Source organism: Carcharhinus amblyrhynchos, chromosome 17 (assembly GCF_965287045.1).
Source record: "Carcharhinus amblyrhynchos chromosome 17, sCarAmb.v2.hapA, whole genome shotgun sequence".
In the NCBI taxonomy this organism is placed as follows: Eukaryota; Metazoa; Chordata; class Chondrichthyes; order Carcharhiniformes; family Carcharhinidae; genus Carcharhinus; species Carcharhinus amblyrhynchos.
Genome location: NC_137340.1, coordinates 3258214 through 3273823, shown reverse-complemented (window position 1 = coordinate 3273823; position 15610 = coordinate 3258214). Strand labels below are relative to the sequence as shown.

Here is a 15610-nt window from a genome sequence, read left to right as displayed (position 1 = left end):
TCTCGCTGGGCTATTTTAAGAGACTTCTGGATGAGTATATGGGATTTAATGGGATTGGGAGTTACAGATAGTTCTATGGCCTGGTAGGTATGGATGTGATCGGCGCAACTTGTGGGCCGAAGGGCCTGTTTGTGCCGTAGTGTTCTATGTTCTAAACCCATAAGCTTTCGGGGTTTGCCCCTTCATTGGTTGAGTGGCGGGTTCTGGTCTCTGACAGAGCATATAAAGCACAGACAGTTTACAGATTACTGATTAGAAAGGGCCAGGCTGAGTGACTGGTCTGAGGGACAGCTCTCCCCATTCTGGCACTACCCACCCAGTGAGAAGGACTTCCCAGGGTCAACAGGTTTCATCTCAGAGTTTCAGCCTCTGCAAGGTTTTATAGCCATGTCGTGCCAGTCCCACCCACTCACCCTCTGATTGGTTGAGTCTCCCTGTCAATCATCGACATCTCACCTCTCATTGGTTTGCTGTAACGGTCAATCATCCTCAATTCCTTCCATGATTGGTTACTGTCCCCGTCAACCATCCGCTTTACACTCTGATTGGTTAACCATCCTATCAATCAGCTGCTATCCGTTCGAGCTGATCCTGTCCATCAATCACGCCTTCCCCTCTCTGATTGGTGAATTCTGTCCATCAATCACCCCCTTCTCCTCTCTGATTGGTGAATTCCGTCCATCAATCATCCCGTCCTCCTCTCTGATTGGTGAATTCCGTCCATCAATCATCCCCTCCTCCTCCCTGATTGGTGAAGTCTGCCCATCAATCACTCATTCCCCTCTCTGATTGGTGGAGCTTGTTGGTCTATAAAAGCGGCTGCGCGGGGGGCGGTGCACTTCAGTCAGTGCGGGAATGGCGGCGGCGGTGGTCAGGGGGCGATGGCTGTTCCGGGGCCTCAACCGCGTAGCGGCCCCCAGGGTGGCCGCGGGGGTCAGGGCCCGGCCCATGGCATCCGCAGGTAAAGGGAGGGGGGGGAGAATCAGCGGCGGGAGAGCGAGCGGGGGGGGGGAGCCCGGGGGCCGAGTCCGGCCGCTCTGACCGTGTCCGTGTCCGCTGAGTGACCTTGTCCGGACAGCCCGGGGGGGGGGGTCAGTGCAGCCCCGGGGCGGGGGGGGGGGCGGTGGTGGTGAAGGGGCGGTAGGGCACGGGGTGGGGTGGGGTGGGAAAGGGGGGGGGGTGGTGGGAAAGGGGGGGGTGTAGGGACTGGGAAGTGGGCGGGGGGAGAGAGGAGGGGGCTGTAGGGACTGGGAAGTGGGGGGGGGAGAGAGGAGGGGGCTGTAGGGACTGGGAAGGGGGGGGGAGAGAGGAGGGGGCTGTAGGGACTGGGAAGTGGGGGGGGGAGAGAGGAGGGGGCTGTAGGGACTGGGAAGTGGGGGGGGAGAGAGAGGAGGGGGCTGTAGGGACTGGGAAGTGGGGGGGGAGAGAGGAGGGGGCTGTAGGGACTGGGAAGTGGGGGGGGAGAGAGGAGGGGGCTGTAGGGACTGGGAAGTGGGGGGGGGGAGAGAGAGGAGGGGGCTGTAGGGACTGGGAAGTGGGGGGGGGGAGAGAGGAGGGGGCTGTAGGGACTGGGAAGGGGGGGGGGAGAGAGGAGGGGCTGTAGGGACTGGGAAGTGGGGGGGGGGAGAGAGGAGGGGGCTGTAGGGACTGGGAAGTGGGGGGGGGAGAGAGGAGGGGGCTGTAGGGACTGGGAAGTGGGGGGGGAGAGAGGAGGGGGCTGTAGGGACTGGGAAGTGGGGGGAGAGAGGAGGGGGCTGTAGGGACTGGGAAGTGGGGGGGGGAGAGAGAGGAGGGGGCTGTAGGGACTGGGAAGTGGGGGGGGGGAGGGAGAGGAGGGGGCTGTAGGGACTGGAAGGGGGGGGGAGAGAGGAGGGCAGGGACTGGGAAGTGGGGGGGGAGAGGAGGGGGCTGCAGGGACTGGGAAGTGGGGGGGGAGGGGAGAGGGAGGGGGCTGTAGGGACTGGGAAGTGGTGGGGGGAGGGAGAGGAGGGGGCTGTAGGGACTGGGAAGTGGTGGGGGGAGGGAGAGGAGGGGGCTGTAGGGACTGGGAAGTGGTGGGGGGAGGGAGAGGAGGGGGCTGTAGGGACTGGGAAGTGGGGGGAGAGGAGGGGGCTGCAGGGCCCATCCCCTCCCGGGCTCAGTGGGGGGGGAGGGTGAGTGGGCTCAGCAGCTGCAGCATATTTCAGTCTGAAATAGTTATCACATTACAAGGTGCTTTTCTCTCTTGATTTTCTGTACAGACAATGGTGTCAGGCTGAGCTGGGTCAAAAAGTACACCATAAGAAATAGCAACAGGAGGGGGCCATTCAGCCCTTCAACCAGCTCTGCTGTTCATGATCACGGTTGATCTAACATTCACTAAATCCACTTTTCTGCCTTCTCTCCAGAACCCTTAATTCCCCGAATGATTTAAAAACCTATCAATCTCAGCCTTGAAAAAGTTCAAGGACTTGACCTCCACAGCTTCCTGGGATGAAGAGTTCCCGAGGTTCTCCGAATCTGTCTCTGGGGTGGCACAGTGGTTAGAACTGCTGCTTCACAGCACCAGGGACCCAGGTTCGATGACCAGCATTGGGTCCCTGACTGTGTGGAGTCTGCATGTTCTCCCTGCGTCTGTGTGGGTTTCCTCCACATGCTCAGGTTCCTTCTACACTCCAAAAAACGTGAACCTTAGGTTGATTGGCCGCGCTACATTGCCCCTTAGTGACCCAAAAATGTGTAGGTCAAGGGTAAGTGTTGGGGTTGTGGGGATAAGGTGGGGTGGGCATTGGTAAGATGTTTTGTCAAGGAGTTGGTGCAATCTCGGTGGACCGAGTGATGACCTTCTGCACTAAGGACTCAACAGAAATGAGCACTCCCTTATTCTGTGACCATGTCCTCTGGTGCTACACAGTCTGAGTGAAAACATCCTCCAAATGCTTACCCTGTTAGTCCTGAGGTTAATGCTTGCTTTTATCATGGTAGGGTTCTTAAAGAATCTTCCCAGAGAAATGAGGAAGGCTTAGTCTTGTTTCAATTGTCTTCTGTGGTCACTGCAATGAAATGCAACTGGATGGATGTCTGGTGTACCCTAGAGAGAATGTTGGAGTTGTTTTAAGGACTCTGAACTGTGCAGAAACCAAAATAAGTGACAAATAAAGTTGGCATTTTGAAAAGTGTTCACCAAAATTAAACATTGATATTCTTCAACAGCTCCTGCCTTTCACTTCAGTTTGGGAAGATAGTGGTGCAGTGGTATTGTCACTGGACTAGTAATCCAGAGACCCTTGGTAATGCTCTGGGGACCCAGGTTCAAATCCCACCACGGCATTTGGGGAAATATTAATTCAAGAAAAATCAGGAATTAAAAGTCTAACGATGACCATGAAACTATTGTCGATTATTATAAAAGTCTGGCTGGTTCATTCATGTCCTCTAGGGAAGGAAATCTGCTGTCCTTACCTGCCACAGCAATGTGTTTGACTCTTCAATATGCGCGGAAAAAGGATAATTGGGGATGGATAACAAAAGCTGTCCTTGCCACCTCCCATAAATGAATTTTTAAAAGTTTGCTTTTTAAAATGATATAATAGACTAAACTACAAAAATGTGATCAGTTAATGTGTTTCTTTGGCGAGGCCAGCATGTAGAACAGGAACAAGGTAATCCCTCTAGTACGTAGCTCACTGTTACAACGACAGATAATGAACTCAATCATTTCCGAGTATTTTCCTGAATAGTGAAGTTTTGAGTTAGTGGGAGGTGTGGCTGTCTGGAGCCTTTTGGCATGAGTGTGAATTTAAAAAACACCAGCTGTTGTATGTTCAGGAGTAAACAGAAGCTGATTAATAAGAAGCTGCATTAAAGAACACCAGTAGTTAAGTAAGAAACAGCAATGGCCCAGAATTGGAGGTTAATTGATAAAGGGCTGTATGAGCTGAAAAACAGCAAAGGACTTACTATTTCATATTGTTTCACAGTAGCTTTGTAAGTAGACAACAAATTACTTGTGTTTCTCTACCTCAGGTATTCCAACAGATGAAGAGCAGTCGACTGGTCTCGAGCGCAAGACATTGCAAGCTATGAAGAAAGGGATGGTATGTTTATTTGGATATTAAAACAAAAAGGCTGACACTACACCTGTATGACTTCAATTTTAAAAACTTACTTGTGACATTTTGACTATTAAAACATGATCTAAATAATTTTTGCAAATGCAACATTTCCACTATGCTTCCTGAAGTCGATGACTATCTCCTTTGCTGATGTTCGGGGAGAGGTTATTGTCATCACACCATTTCATCAAATTCTGTCTTTTTCCCAGGCTCTGACTCATTATTTAGGATCCAACCCACAATGGTGGTGTCATCAGCAAACTTGAAAATTGACTTGGAGGGGAATTTGGCCATAGTCAGTAGTGTATAAGGCGTATAGTAGAGGGCTGAGGACACAGCCTTGTGGGGCATCGATGTTAAAGATGATTGTGGAAGAGGTGGTGTTGCCTGTTCTTACTGACTGCGGTCTGTAGGTTAGGAAGCCCAGGATCCAGTTGCAGAGGATGGAGCTAAGCCCCAGGTCATCAAATAATGAAGGCTGAGCTATTGTCTATGAATAGGAGTCTGTCATAGGTGTCTTTGTTATCTGAGGGTTGAGTGTAGGGTCAGAGGAGATGGTGTCGGCTGTGGATCTGTTGAGACAGTAGGCGAATTGTAGTGGATCTAGGCCACCCAGAAGGCTGGAATTGATTTGTGCCATGACTAACCCTTTGAAGCACTTCAAAACGATGGACGTCAGAGCCACCAGACGATAGTCATTAAGGCACACTGCTTGGCTTTTCTTTGGTACCGGGATGATGATCATCTTCTTGAAGCAGATTGGGACTTAAGATTGAAGATGCCTGTAATTACCCCAGCCAGCTGGTTCACATAGGATCTGAGTGCTTGTCCAGGTACCCCATCCAGGCAGTCACATTCCATGTGCTGACTTTGAGATGGCAGCTCTGACAGCTGCAATAGTGACCCCACGTGCAGGTTCTTCCAGGGTGGAGGGCATACTCTCTCTTGCTCAAAGCAGATATAGAATGCATTGAGCTCATCAGAGAGGTGCATTGGAGCTGGTGATTTTTACATGCCTTTATCTTGTTGCCTGTTACGTCTTGCAGACCTTGCCATAGTCTGTCTGTTCTAGTTGCTGAGTGAAATGTGCAGTTAGTCTTGTTCTTCTGAGTCCTGCAATTCTTCTCCTTTTCAGATACTTTTCCAGTTCCCTTTGAAAGTTGCATGTGCTTCCACAGCCCTTTCATTCCCAGTCACTACTTGCACACAGGCACTTTTTTTAACATAATGATAACCAAAGGCTTAAGTCTGTCCTCCTGTTACTGACTCTTCTGCCAAAGGGAGCAGGTCAGAATTGTGAATGCCGCAGTTAAATTTTCTCTCTCGAAGGAGAACGGCTCCAGCTGCCTCATCTATCCTTGTAACTGAAGTCCTGTATCCCTGGTACGTTCTAGCAAACCCCTTTCTCAACCTCAGACAGCCTTCCTGAAGTGTGGGGTTCAGTCCTCCAGCTGAGGTCCTACCAGTGAAAGGATTACTGTAAAATTCCTTGATAACCTAGTAACACATGAGTGAAAGCCCTGTTTTCTCAATGTGACAGTGGACTAGAGATTGCAAGTGGAGTCCTTTGATCTGTGTGGCCAAGTATTGTGTAAGTTTGAGACAATCGCACCATGCTATTGTTTCACTGCCTGGGCTTTCTCAGCTTGCTGGTGACAAAAAATAGCAAGTTGTTTATACTATTTCTGTAGATTTTAACATCATGATTACAATAGCCAGGATCCCCAAAGGAAATCCAGGTCTCTGCATTTTGTCAATGTACATTTAATGTAAGGATGTGACACGGTAACTGTGTGATACCCGCCTAAAGTGGAGAACTCAAGTAATGTAGAGTGATTAGCTCAGGAGCTGATGATGCTGTAACTGTTTTGAGTTAGCAGTGAAGCCTCATGAAGGCATAGGATAACAGCAGCTGCTGAATGCTTGCCTGGATTTCAAGTTTATGATGGACGCTCTCTGAGAGAGTTGGGACCCTATGACAAGGTAGAATGGAAAATGGGCCATAACTCCAATCTCTATCTCTTATGTAATGATGTGGAGATGTCAGCATTGGACTGGGGTGGACACAGTAAGAAGTCTCACATCTACAGGTTAAAATCCAACAGGTTTATCTGGAACCACAAACTTTTGGAGAGCTGCTCCCTCATCACCAAAGAAAGCTGTTGGACTTTAACCTGGTGTTGTGAGATGTCTATTATGTAACTTCATAGCAATAAAGATCACTTTTGTTGCTCCAATTGCTTTTATTTGTCCTTTACTTTTTAAAGTATATTTCATATTCCATTTTTCCACAGGATCCCTACAGTATCTTCAAACCCAAAGAGTATGCAGGTACCAAGGAGGATCCTCACATTGTTCCTTCAACCACTGACAAGAGGATTATTGGTTGCATTTGTAAGTTAGAGTATAGCTGATGCAATGTCCTTTCACTCTACAGCAGTCTAGTGTACTGGACCAGTGACTCAATCAGCAAGTTCAAATGCTGCTGTGGAAATTTCTAGAATTGATACCAACACATGCAGTAACTTGTGAATTACCACCCAAATTACCATGTCAGACAGGGGAAATAAATGTGCAAATCTGGGCAGCACAGTGGTTAGCACTGATGCCTCACAGCACCAGGCACGTGGGTTTGATTCTGTGGAGTTTGTATGTTCTTCCCGTGTCTGGTTTTCTCCGGGTGCTCCAGATTCCTCCCGCTCCAAAGATGTGTGGGTTAGGTGGATTTGCCTTGCTAAATTGCCACTTCATGTCAGGGGGACTAGCAGGGTAAATACATGGTGTTATGGGGATAGAGGCTGGGTGGGATTGTGGCCAATGCAGACTCGATGGGCTGATTGGCCTCTTTCTGCACTGTAGGATTCTATTGTGTTTTAACCTCTAATAGTGAATAATGACTTCAAATATTTAGGCGCAATTTTCTTTATTTTATAGCTACTTAGAAAATAGTTAATACCTGCAATGCAGAAACTAAATAAGAACATAAGAAATAGGAGCAGGAGTCGGCCATCTAGCCCTTCGAGCCTGCCCCGCCATTCAATAAGATCACGGCTGATCTGAAGTGGATCAGTTCCACTTTCCTGCTTTCTCCCCATAACCCTTAATTCCCTTATCTATCAGAAACCTATCAACCCGTGACTTAAATATATTTAGCGAGGCAGCCTCCACCACTTCAACGGGCAGAGAATTCCAGAGATTCACCACCCTTTGAGTGAAGAAGTTCCTCCTCAACTCTGATCTAAACTGACCCCACCCCCGGCTTATTTTGAGGCTGTGCCCTCTAGTTCTCGCTATCCATTACTGAACTTGAGGCTGATTTCCACGTGTATACAAAACCAGTGAAAAGTCTGACAACACCAGGTTTCAGTCCAACCGATTTATTTGATAGTAAACTCACAAGCTTTCGGGTTAGCCCCTTCGTCAGGTGAACGGAGGGTTCTGGCCTCAGACAGAGCATATAACAGCACAGACAGTTTACAGATTACTGATTAGAATGCGAATCTTCACACCTAACCTGCTGTTCAAATAAATCGGTTGGACTGAAACCTGGTGTTGTCAGACTTTTTACTGTGTTTACCCCAGTCCAACGCCGGCACATCCACATCACGTACACAAAACCAGGTCAGGGTTTTGTCACGTGGCTGTCAGTCTTCTTCCAGATGTCATTTTCTGTGAAACTTGTGTAATATTTCTTCCATTTAGCTGATTATCAAACAAATGCCTTAAATATTAGTAGAGGTTTGATTTCTTCTTTGTTTTACTTACAGGTGAAGAGGATAACACTGCGATTGTTTGGTTCTGGCTTCATTCAGGGAATCCCCAGAGATGTCCATCCTGTGGATCTCACTATAAGCTGGAGCATCATGAGCTGCCTCACTAGCTCTGGGACAGTCACTATCGTGTCTCAAACATAATTTACTGTAAATCATAAATATATTGATCTACTATTTTTGTTTCAAATGAAAATGTGCACTTTACAGAATAAACACCTGTAATTACTTGCCTGTCATTACTGAATACTTTTTGAATACTGCCTCAATTTAAAATACAAATGCGCAGACAAAATTATTGCCTTTCCGCTGGTGTTTAAGCAGGGCTCCTGTTACTGCATGATCTGATGTAACGTCCAGGAAGGTAATTTTGAGTCACGCTATTTGCATGAGGAAGAAAATGTTATTGATTCCCTCACTGCCAGCTATTCTCTTCCCTCTGTACCCCTCAGAATGGGAAGCAAACAATTCCTGGGTAAAGGTGCCAGCTTGCCTTGTTTGGAAACTGGTATTTTCTAATAGCAGAAAGTGAGTTTGAGTACATGGAAGGTGAATGCAATGGTTCCCATGCACAATCTGATGCTATCTGTGTGAAAAGTATTTAGCGCAAACTACTTTCTCAGACGATATATGAACAAGTGGACAATAACTTCACTTGCATCTGAAAACACAGCTGTTTAAAACACTACTTCTTTCAACTCATTAAAAGAGGAAAATGGGACAAAAGATCAATGTCTAAATGTTTATATACATCTGTTAATCCATGAATGTGGTTTAATTTATGAATATATGCTAAATGCAGAAGTGCTTGACTAATTTCCTGATTGGTTTGACTGTATCCCCTCAGCAAGCTGCAGTTTAAATGATTGTGATGTTAGTGTCACAATACGTGCAGATCTGTGCAACGTGTCCTGTAGGTTTGACATGAGTGTAACTTACCTCTGGGTACAAAGCAGCATCTTGTATTTAAATCAAATTAGGAGCAAGAGAGAACCTTTGGTGTCTTGAGCCTGCTCTGCTGTTTAATACAATCGTGGCTGATCTGATGATGGATTCCACTTTCACTGTATTTCCCTGTCTTTTCCCCATCCTCTGACACTTGTCAATGAGTAAGAAGTCTCACAACACCAGGTTAGAGTCCAACCAGTTTATTTGACAGTAATCTCGCAAGCTTTGGGAAATGGTGTTTCTTCGGAACTCCTTACTGTGTTTACCCCAGTCCAATACCGGCATCTCTACGTCATTACTTGTCAATGACCCAGTTCCCAATGCTTTCTAGGGATGGAAATTTCAAGGAACTGTCACATTCATAAGGGGAGTGAAATAGGTGGGGGTCTCCATCTTTAACTTGCCCACCAAGAGACGACTATTGGAGATTGTCAGGAGTAAGTTTTTCACTCAGAGGGTGGTGAGTGAGTGGAATCGGCTGCCGCCGGTGGTGGTAGAGGCAAACTCGCTGGGGTCTTTTAAAAGACTTCTGGATGAGTACATGGGATTTAATGGCATTGGGAGTTACAGATAGTTCAATGGCCTGGTAGGTATGGATGTGATCGGCGCAACTTGTGGGCTGAAGGGCCTGTTTGTGCTGTAGTGTATGTAACCGGGGGAAAGCATCCACCCTGTCCAGTCTCCTCAGTCTTGTTTCAATAAGATTACTTCAAAACCCCAGTGAATACAGGGCAACCCTGTACAATGTTTTCACATTGGCTAACCCCCTCATCCCCAGGAATCAGTTGTGAACCTTCTCTGAACTGATGCATTTCTATCCTTATTAAGTAACAGCAAAACTGCACGCAGTGCTCCAGATGTGATCGCAACCTCGTGTACAATTGTTCCCCGGAGCAGCGTACTGGTGGCTGGTGAGTCTTGAAATTACGATTTACTTCTTCGGTGTATTGTCGGTTCGTGGGGTTTTTGTTTGTTTTCGCTTTCCGTAGCAGGACCTGGGCGTGGGGGCAGTCGGGAAGGGAGTGCGGGAGTACAAAAAGAAGGCTGCAATAGACAGCGGGCAGCAGAGTGAGGTGGGTGCAGAGTGAGTGCTGCAAGGGCTTTGGCTCACTGGGCTTAGGCGAGAGCAGGCTTAGACACGGTGAGTTACTAGTCCAATTTTCCCATCTGTGTCCATAACTCCAAGGGTGGTCAAATAAATGGCAGGGTCCTTGGGGAGACGTGTTAGGTGCAATATGTGGGAGTTCCTGGAGACGACACATCTCCGGAAAGTCCACATCTGCACCAAATGTCTGGAGTTGCAGCATTTGAGGGCCCGGGTTAGGCAACTGGAGCTGAGGCTGGAAGATTTATTTTTAGTGAGGGGGAGTGAAACGATAATGAATAGGGACCACGGTCACCAGGAGATCCCAGAGCCTAGAGAGGGGGATGGGTGGGTTACTGTTAGGAAGGGGAGAAAGAAAAGGAGTAATGGTCCAAAGACTACCCCAGAGGTCGTCTCCCAAAATATCAGGGGTAAAGCAACAACTGGGGTGGAAAGGGCAAGAGAGGAAGGCCAGAATGCCTCAGAGGGAAGGAAGGGGGCTGGATGTGAGATAGTGGTGGGGGATGGGAGGCTTAGAGGAATTGATAGGTGGTTCTATGGGCAAAAGCAGGACTCTAGGATGTGTTGGAGAGGATAGAGGGAATCTTGAAGGGCCAAGAGGTGGATGTAATTATACACAGGAGAGAAGGACATAGGAAGGAAGAGTAGGGGGTAATATACGTAGGGAGTTGGGAGCCAGGCTGAAGTGCAGGGCCTCCAGAGTGGCGATCTCTGGGCTGCTGCCAGTGCCCAGCAATAGCAGGGATAAGAATAATGAGATCCTGCAGCTGAATGCGTGGCTGAAGGATTGGTGCAGGACAGAGGGTTTTAGTTTTGTTGACCATTGGGAAGTCTTTGCAAAGGAAGGGCACTTGTATAAGAGGGATAGGGAACACTTAAATGGGAAGGGGACACATATTTTAGCTGGGAGGTTGGCTGGAGTGTTTCAGCAGGGTTAAAACTAGTATGGAGGGGGGGTGGGGAGGAGACAGACAGCTCAGGCATTGGGAGTGAGTTGGAGGTCAGGGTAAGTCTAGATGATAGGAAAATCTCCCAGGAGAAGGAGGATCCGAGTGGGCCTGAGGGTCTTCAGTGCATCTGTTTTAATGCGAGGAGTGTGACGGGTAAGACGGATGAACTTAGGGCCTTGATGTTCGCGAGGAATTTAGATGTGGTGACGGAGATGTGGTTAAAGGAAGGGCAGGACTGGCAGCTAAATATTCCTGGGTATAAGTGACAGGGGAGGGTCGAAAAGAGGAGGGGGAGTGGGGCTGTTAGTTAGGGAGCACATCACAGCGGTGCAGAGGGAGGATGATATAGAGGGGTTAGGAATTGAGTCTCTGTGGGTGGAGTTGCGGAATAGGAAGGGAGTGATTACTATGCTAGGGGTGTACCGCCTGACAGCCCACGGGCAGTGGAAGAGGGTATATGTAGGAACATTTTGGATAAGTGTAGGAAGAACAGGGTTGTTGTAGTGGGAGATTTTAATCTCCCTGGGGTGGATTGGAAGGTGCCGAGAGCTGGGGGTTCAGACGGGGAGGAATTCGTAAGATGTGTATTGGAAGGGTCCTTGGAGCAGTATGTCGATAGCCCGACTAGAGAGGGGGCTATACTGGATTGAGTTCTGGGCAATGAGCTGGGTCAGGTGGTTGAGGTTGCAGTAGATGAACATGTGGCTAACAGTGACCACAACTCTGTCTACTTTAGGATACTAATGGAAAAAGATGAGTACTGTCCTAAGGGGAGGGTGCTAAATTGGGGGAAGGCTAGATACAGCCGGATTAGGCAGGAGCTTAGGGATACAGACTGGGATAGGCTGTTGGAAGGCAAGACCACGTTAGGCATGTGGGAGTCTTTCAAGGGAAAACTGCAAAGGGTGCAGGAAAGGCATGTGCCGGTTAGGAGGAAGGATGGGAAAGGTAGGATTAGAGCCGTGGATTACTAGAGATATTGAGGACCTGGTTAGGAAGAAACGAGAGGCGTATGTTAGGTCTAAGCAACTGGGAACGGAGAGAGCGTTGGAGGAATACAGAGAGAGTAGGAGGGATCTCAAAAGGGGAGTTCGGAGGGCAAAAAGGGGGCATGAAATGGCTTTGGCAGGTAGGGTTAAGGAGAATCTAAAGGCATTTTACTCCTATGTTAGGAGCAAAAGGGTGGCTAGGGGTAAAATCGGTCCTCTCAGGGATAGATGAGGGGAATTGTGCTTAGAGACAGAGGGAATGGGGGAGATCCTGAACGAATACTTTGCGTTGGTATTCACGAAGGAGAGGAGCTTGATGTCTGGTACAGTCTTCGAGGGAGCTTTAGACCAATTGAAGGAACTATCGATTACGAGGGAAGAAGTGTTAGGGCTTTTAGGTAGCATTAAAACTGATAGATCTCCGGGACCCAATGGCATTTATCCCAGGCTGCTTAGGGAGGCGAGAGGTGAAATTGCTGGGCCTCTGACGCGAATCTTTGTCTCCTCTTTGGACACAGGTGAGGTCCCAGAGGACTAGAGGATAGCGAACATGGTACCGTTGTTTAAAAAGGGTAGGAGGGATAACCCGGGTAACTATAGGCTGGTGAGTTTAACGTCAGTGGTAGGCAAGTTGATGGAGAAGATCCTTAGAGACAGGATGTATAAGCACTTAGAGCGTTGCGATCTGATTAAGGATACGCAGCATGGCTTTGTAAAGGGAAGTCTTGCCTTACGAATCTGGTAGAATTTTTTGAGGTGACAAAAACGGTCGACAAAGGACGAGCCGTTGATGTCGTCTATATGGATTTCAGTAAGGAGTTTGACAAAATCCCTCATGGTAGGTTGGTAGAAAAGATTAAGGCGCATGGGATACGAGGCCAGCTATCTAGATGGGTGGAGAACTGGCTTGGTAAGACGAGACAGTAGTAGTGGAGGGGTCCTTTCTAGCTGGAGGTCTGTCACTAGCGGTGTGCCGCAGGGCTCAGTACTGGGACCTCTTCTCTTTGTAGTGTATATAAATGATTTGGAAGAGGGTGTAGGTGGTGTGATCAGCAAATTTGCTGGATTGGCGGGCAGTGAGGAGCAGTGTCTGGCAATACAGCGGGATATTGATAGGCTGGTATATTGGGCAGATAAATGGCAACTCCAGGCACGCTGGAGTTGTTTAAGAGTAACTTAGACAGGCACATGAGTGGGTTGGCAGTGGGAGGATATAGGAGATTGTTTTAAATAAAGTTCATTAGCATTGGGACATCCCTGATAATGTAAAAGGATATGGTATAATAGTAATGTTTTCTCCTCTTTTCATTCACAGGTTTTAAGTTGGTCCGCCTTGTTGTCCAACGAGGGGCGTACACGCGATGGGTCGTACTTGGGCTGCTCTTGAATGTTCGAGATTGGCCTAGTGCTTCATGTCGTTAGTGTGTGCCTAAACTGGACCAGATACTGGGCAAGACGACAGCTCAGTGACTATCACTGATTGCTGTGCAGACACATGGATTTGGGCCAGTGTCTGTGGGAGTTTGCGCATTCTCCTCGTGTCTGTGTGGGTTTCCTCCGGGTGCTCCGGTTTCCTCCCACACCCCAAAGATGTGCGGGTTAGGTTGATTGGCCGTGCTAAGAAATTGCCCCTTAGTGTCCAGGGATGCGTAGGTTAGAGGGATTAGTGGGTATAATATGTAGGGATATGGGGGTGGGGCCTGGGTGGGATTGTGTTTGGTGCAGACTCGATGGGCTGAAGGGCCTCTTTCTGCGCTGTAGGGTTCTATGACTCTCAATTGCCCTCCAAGGGCGACTAGGGATGGGTAATAAATGCTGGCCCAGCCAGTGACGCCCATGTCCCACAAATGAATATTAAAAAAAGTATTAAGAGTGCTCTGTCTTCAAGCCATAGCCGGACACTAGGTGGGAGTGTAGTGTAAAGAGTGTAAAAGAAATCCATTAGCTGACAAGCGATCTCAGAAACACGCTATTAAGCTGCTGAAGAACCCAATGACTCAAAATGAAAAGAGAGGCTGAGTCAGCTACAAACTGGGAACTGCTGAATCTTTGTGTGAGTGTTGTGTGGTTTGTCAGTATGATCATCGTAAACACTGTGAGCTGAACCCTTCAATCCAGGCTTTCGCAGCTTCACGTGCCCATCGCACACATCAAGGTGCTCACTGACTTTCTGATTTACCCCAGCCCAATATCAGCTGAAATGCATATGGAATTTAAATCCAGACAATCTGTGAACCCAGGCGGAGGTGAGGAGGATTTGCCCAGAAAAGTATTTGGAATGAATTACTTTCTGATCACTGTGGCTCGTGTCCCTGGCCACACGATTCGAGCAAATGCAGACTTACGCCAAGCATTTTGATTTTCTGTAAGATGTTATTGATGTTTTTCTCTTTTAATCCACAGGTGCATCGGTCCGCCTTGTTGCCCAACGAGGGGCATACACGCGGTGGGTCGTACGAGGGCTGCTCTTGGATGTTTCGAGATTGGCCTAGTGCTTCATGTCGTTAGTGTGTGCCTAAACTGGACCAGATACTGGGCAAGCCGACAGCTCAGTGACTATCACTGATTGCTGTGCAGACACATGGATTTGGGCCGGTGTCTGTGGGAGTTTGCGCATTCTCCCCGTGCTTGCGTGGGTTTTCTCCGGGGTGCTCCGGTTTCCTCCCACACCCCAAAGATGTGCTCTTAGGCTGATTGGTGTTAACGAATTGTCCCTAAATTAGTCTCCCCTCAATGTGGATGGCCATAAAACAATAGATAAGGGTCATGGGTGGAGGGGGGACACTGGTAATGTTAAAATGGCAGCGTGGGCTCGTTGGGCCGAAGGGCCTGTTTCCTGGGCTGTTTTTGTTCTTTGATTTGGCTCGGTGTCTGTGGGAGTTTGCGCATTCTCCCCGTGCTTGCGTGGGTTTTCTCCGGGTGCTCCGGTTTCCTCCCACACCCCAAAGGTGTGCCATTAGGCCAATTGGTGTAACAAATTGTCCCTAAATTAGTCGTCCCTTAATCTGGTTTCCAATGTGGAGTGCCATAAGCGTGGAAAAGGGTCATTGGTGAGGGGACTCTCAATGTTAAAATGGCGGCGTGGGCTCGTTGGGCTGAAGGGCCTGTTTCCCATGCTGTGTTGTTCTTTGTTCTAGAAGTAACTCAAATGACAGAAGATGTCATTTGAGTTACACAGAATGGGGGAGCGTGAGAATCTAGTAATATTGACAAAGCAGACATTTTCTCAGAGTTTCGGGTGCTACAAAAATTCATCCCTGAAAGAGCAAGTCCTGCTTCAAGACTCTGATGGGCTGAATGGCCTAATTCTGCTCCTATAATCTTAGGGTGTTCACTTTCTTAAAACACTTGATTGTTCCTTCCCGAGCACTGTAGTAGCATCCAAGGTTTTACTGATCCCACTCACAGCGACTTCAGGAGAACTGCCCGAGGACAGCAAACTGAATGGATTGGAAAATCCTGTCCACGGATTGGGAAGTACGATCTAACCCGGATTATTGGGATCCGACAGCAGAGATTGCTGCAAGTCTAGGAAAGTGGGTTTCCGAATGTAAGCTTTAGAGCACTGATTGTGAGCAGGGAGGATTTTGAAACATTATTTGAACTTATTGTTAATTCTACACAAGAACATAGAACATTACAGCGCAGAACAGGCCCTTCGGCCCACGATGTTGCGCCGACCAGTTAAAAAGCAATGACCCTCTAACCTAAACCAAACCCTTTCCATCCATCCAAGAAGTACGTAGCTACATTA

The 15610-nt window shown here is 48.1% G+C and overlaps 1 protein-coding gene across 1 annotated transcript; it reads left to right on the top strand.

Annotated features, from left to right (window-relative positions):
• Positions 1-855: 855 nt before the first annotated feature.
• Positions 856-8092, top strand: cox5b2 (cytochrome c oxidase subunit 5B2). The gene is made up of 4 exons (XM_080206026.1): positions 856-961; positions 4006-4076; positions 6389-6488; positions 7862-8092. The coding sequence occupies exons 1-4, from the start codon at positions 856-858 to the stop codon at positions 7972-7974; spliced, it is 390 nt and encodes a 129-aa protein (XP_080062152.1). The 3' UTR covers positions 7975-8092.
• Positions 8093-15610: the final 7518 nt, after the last annotated feature.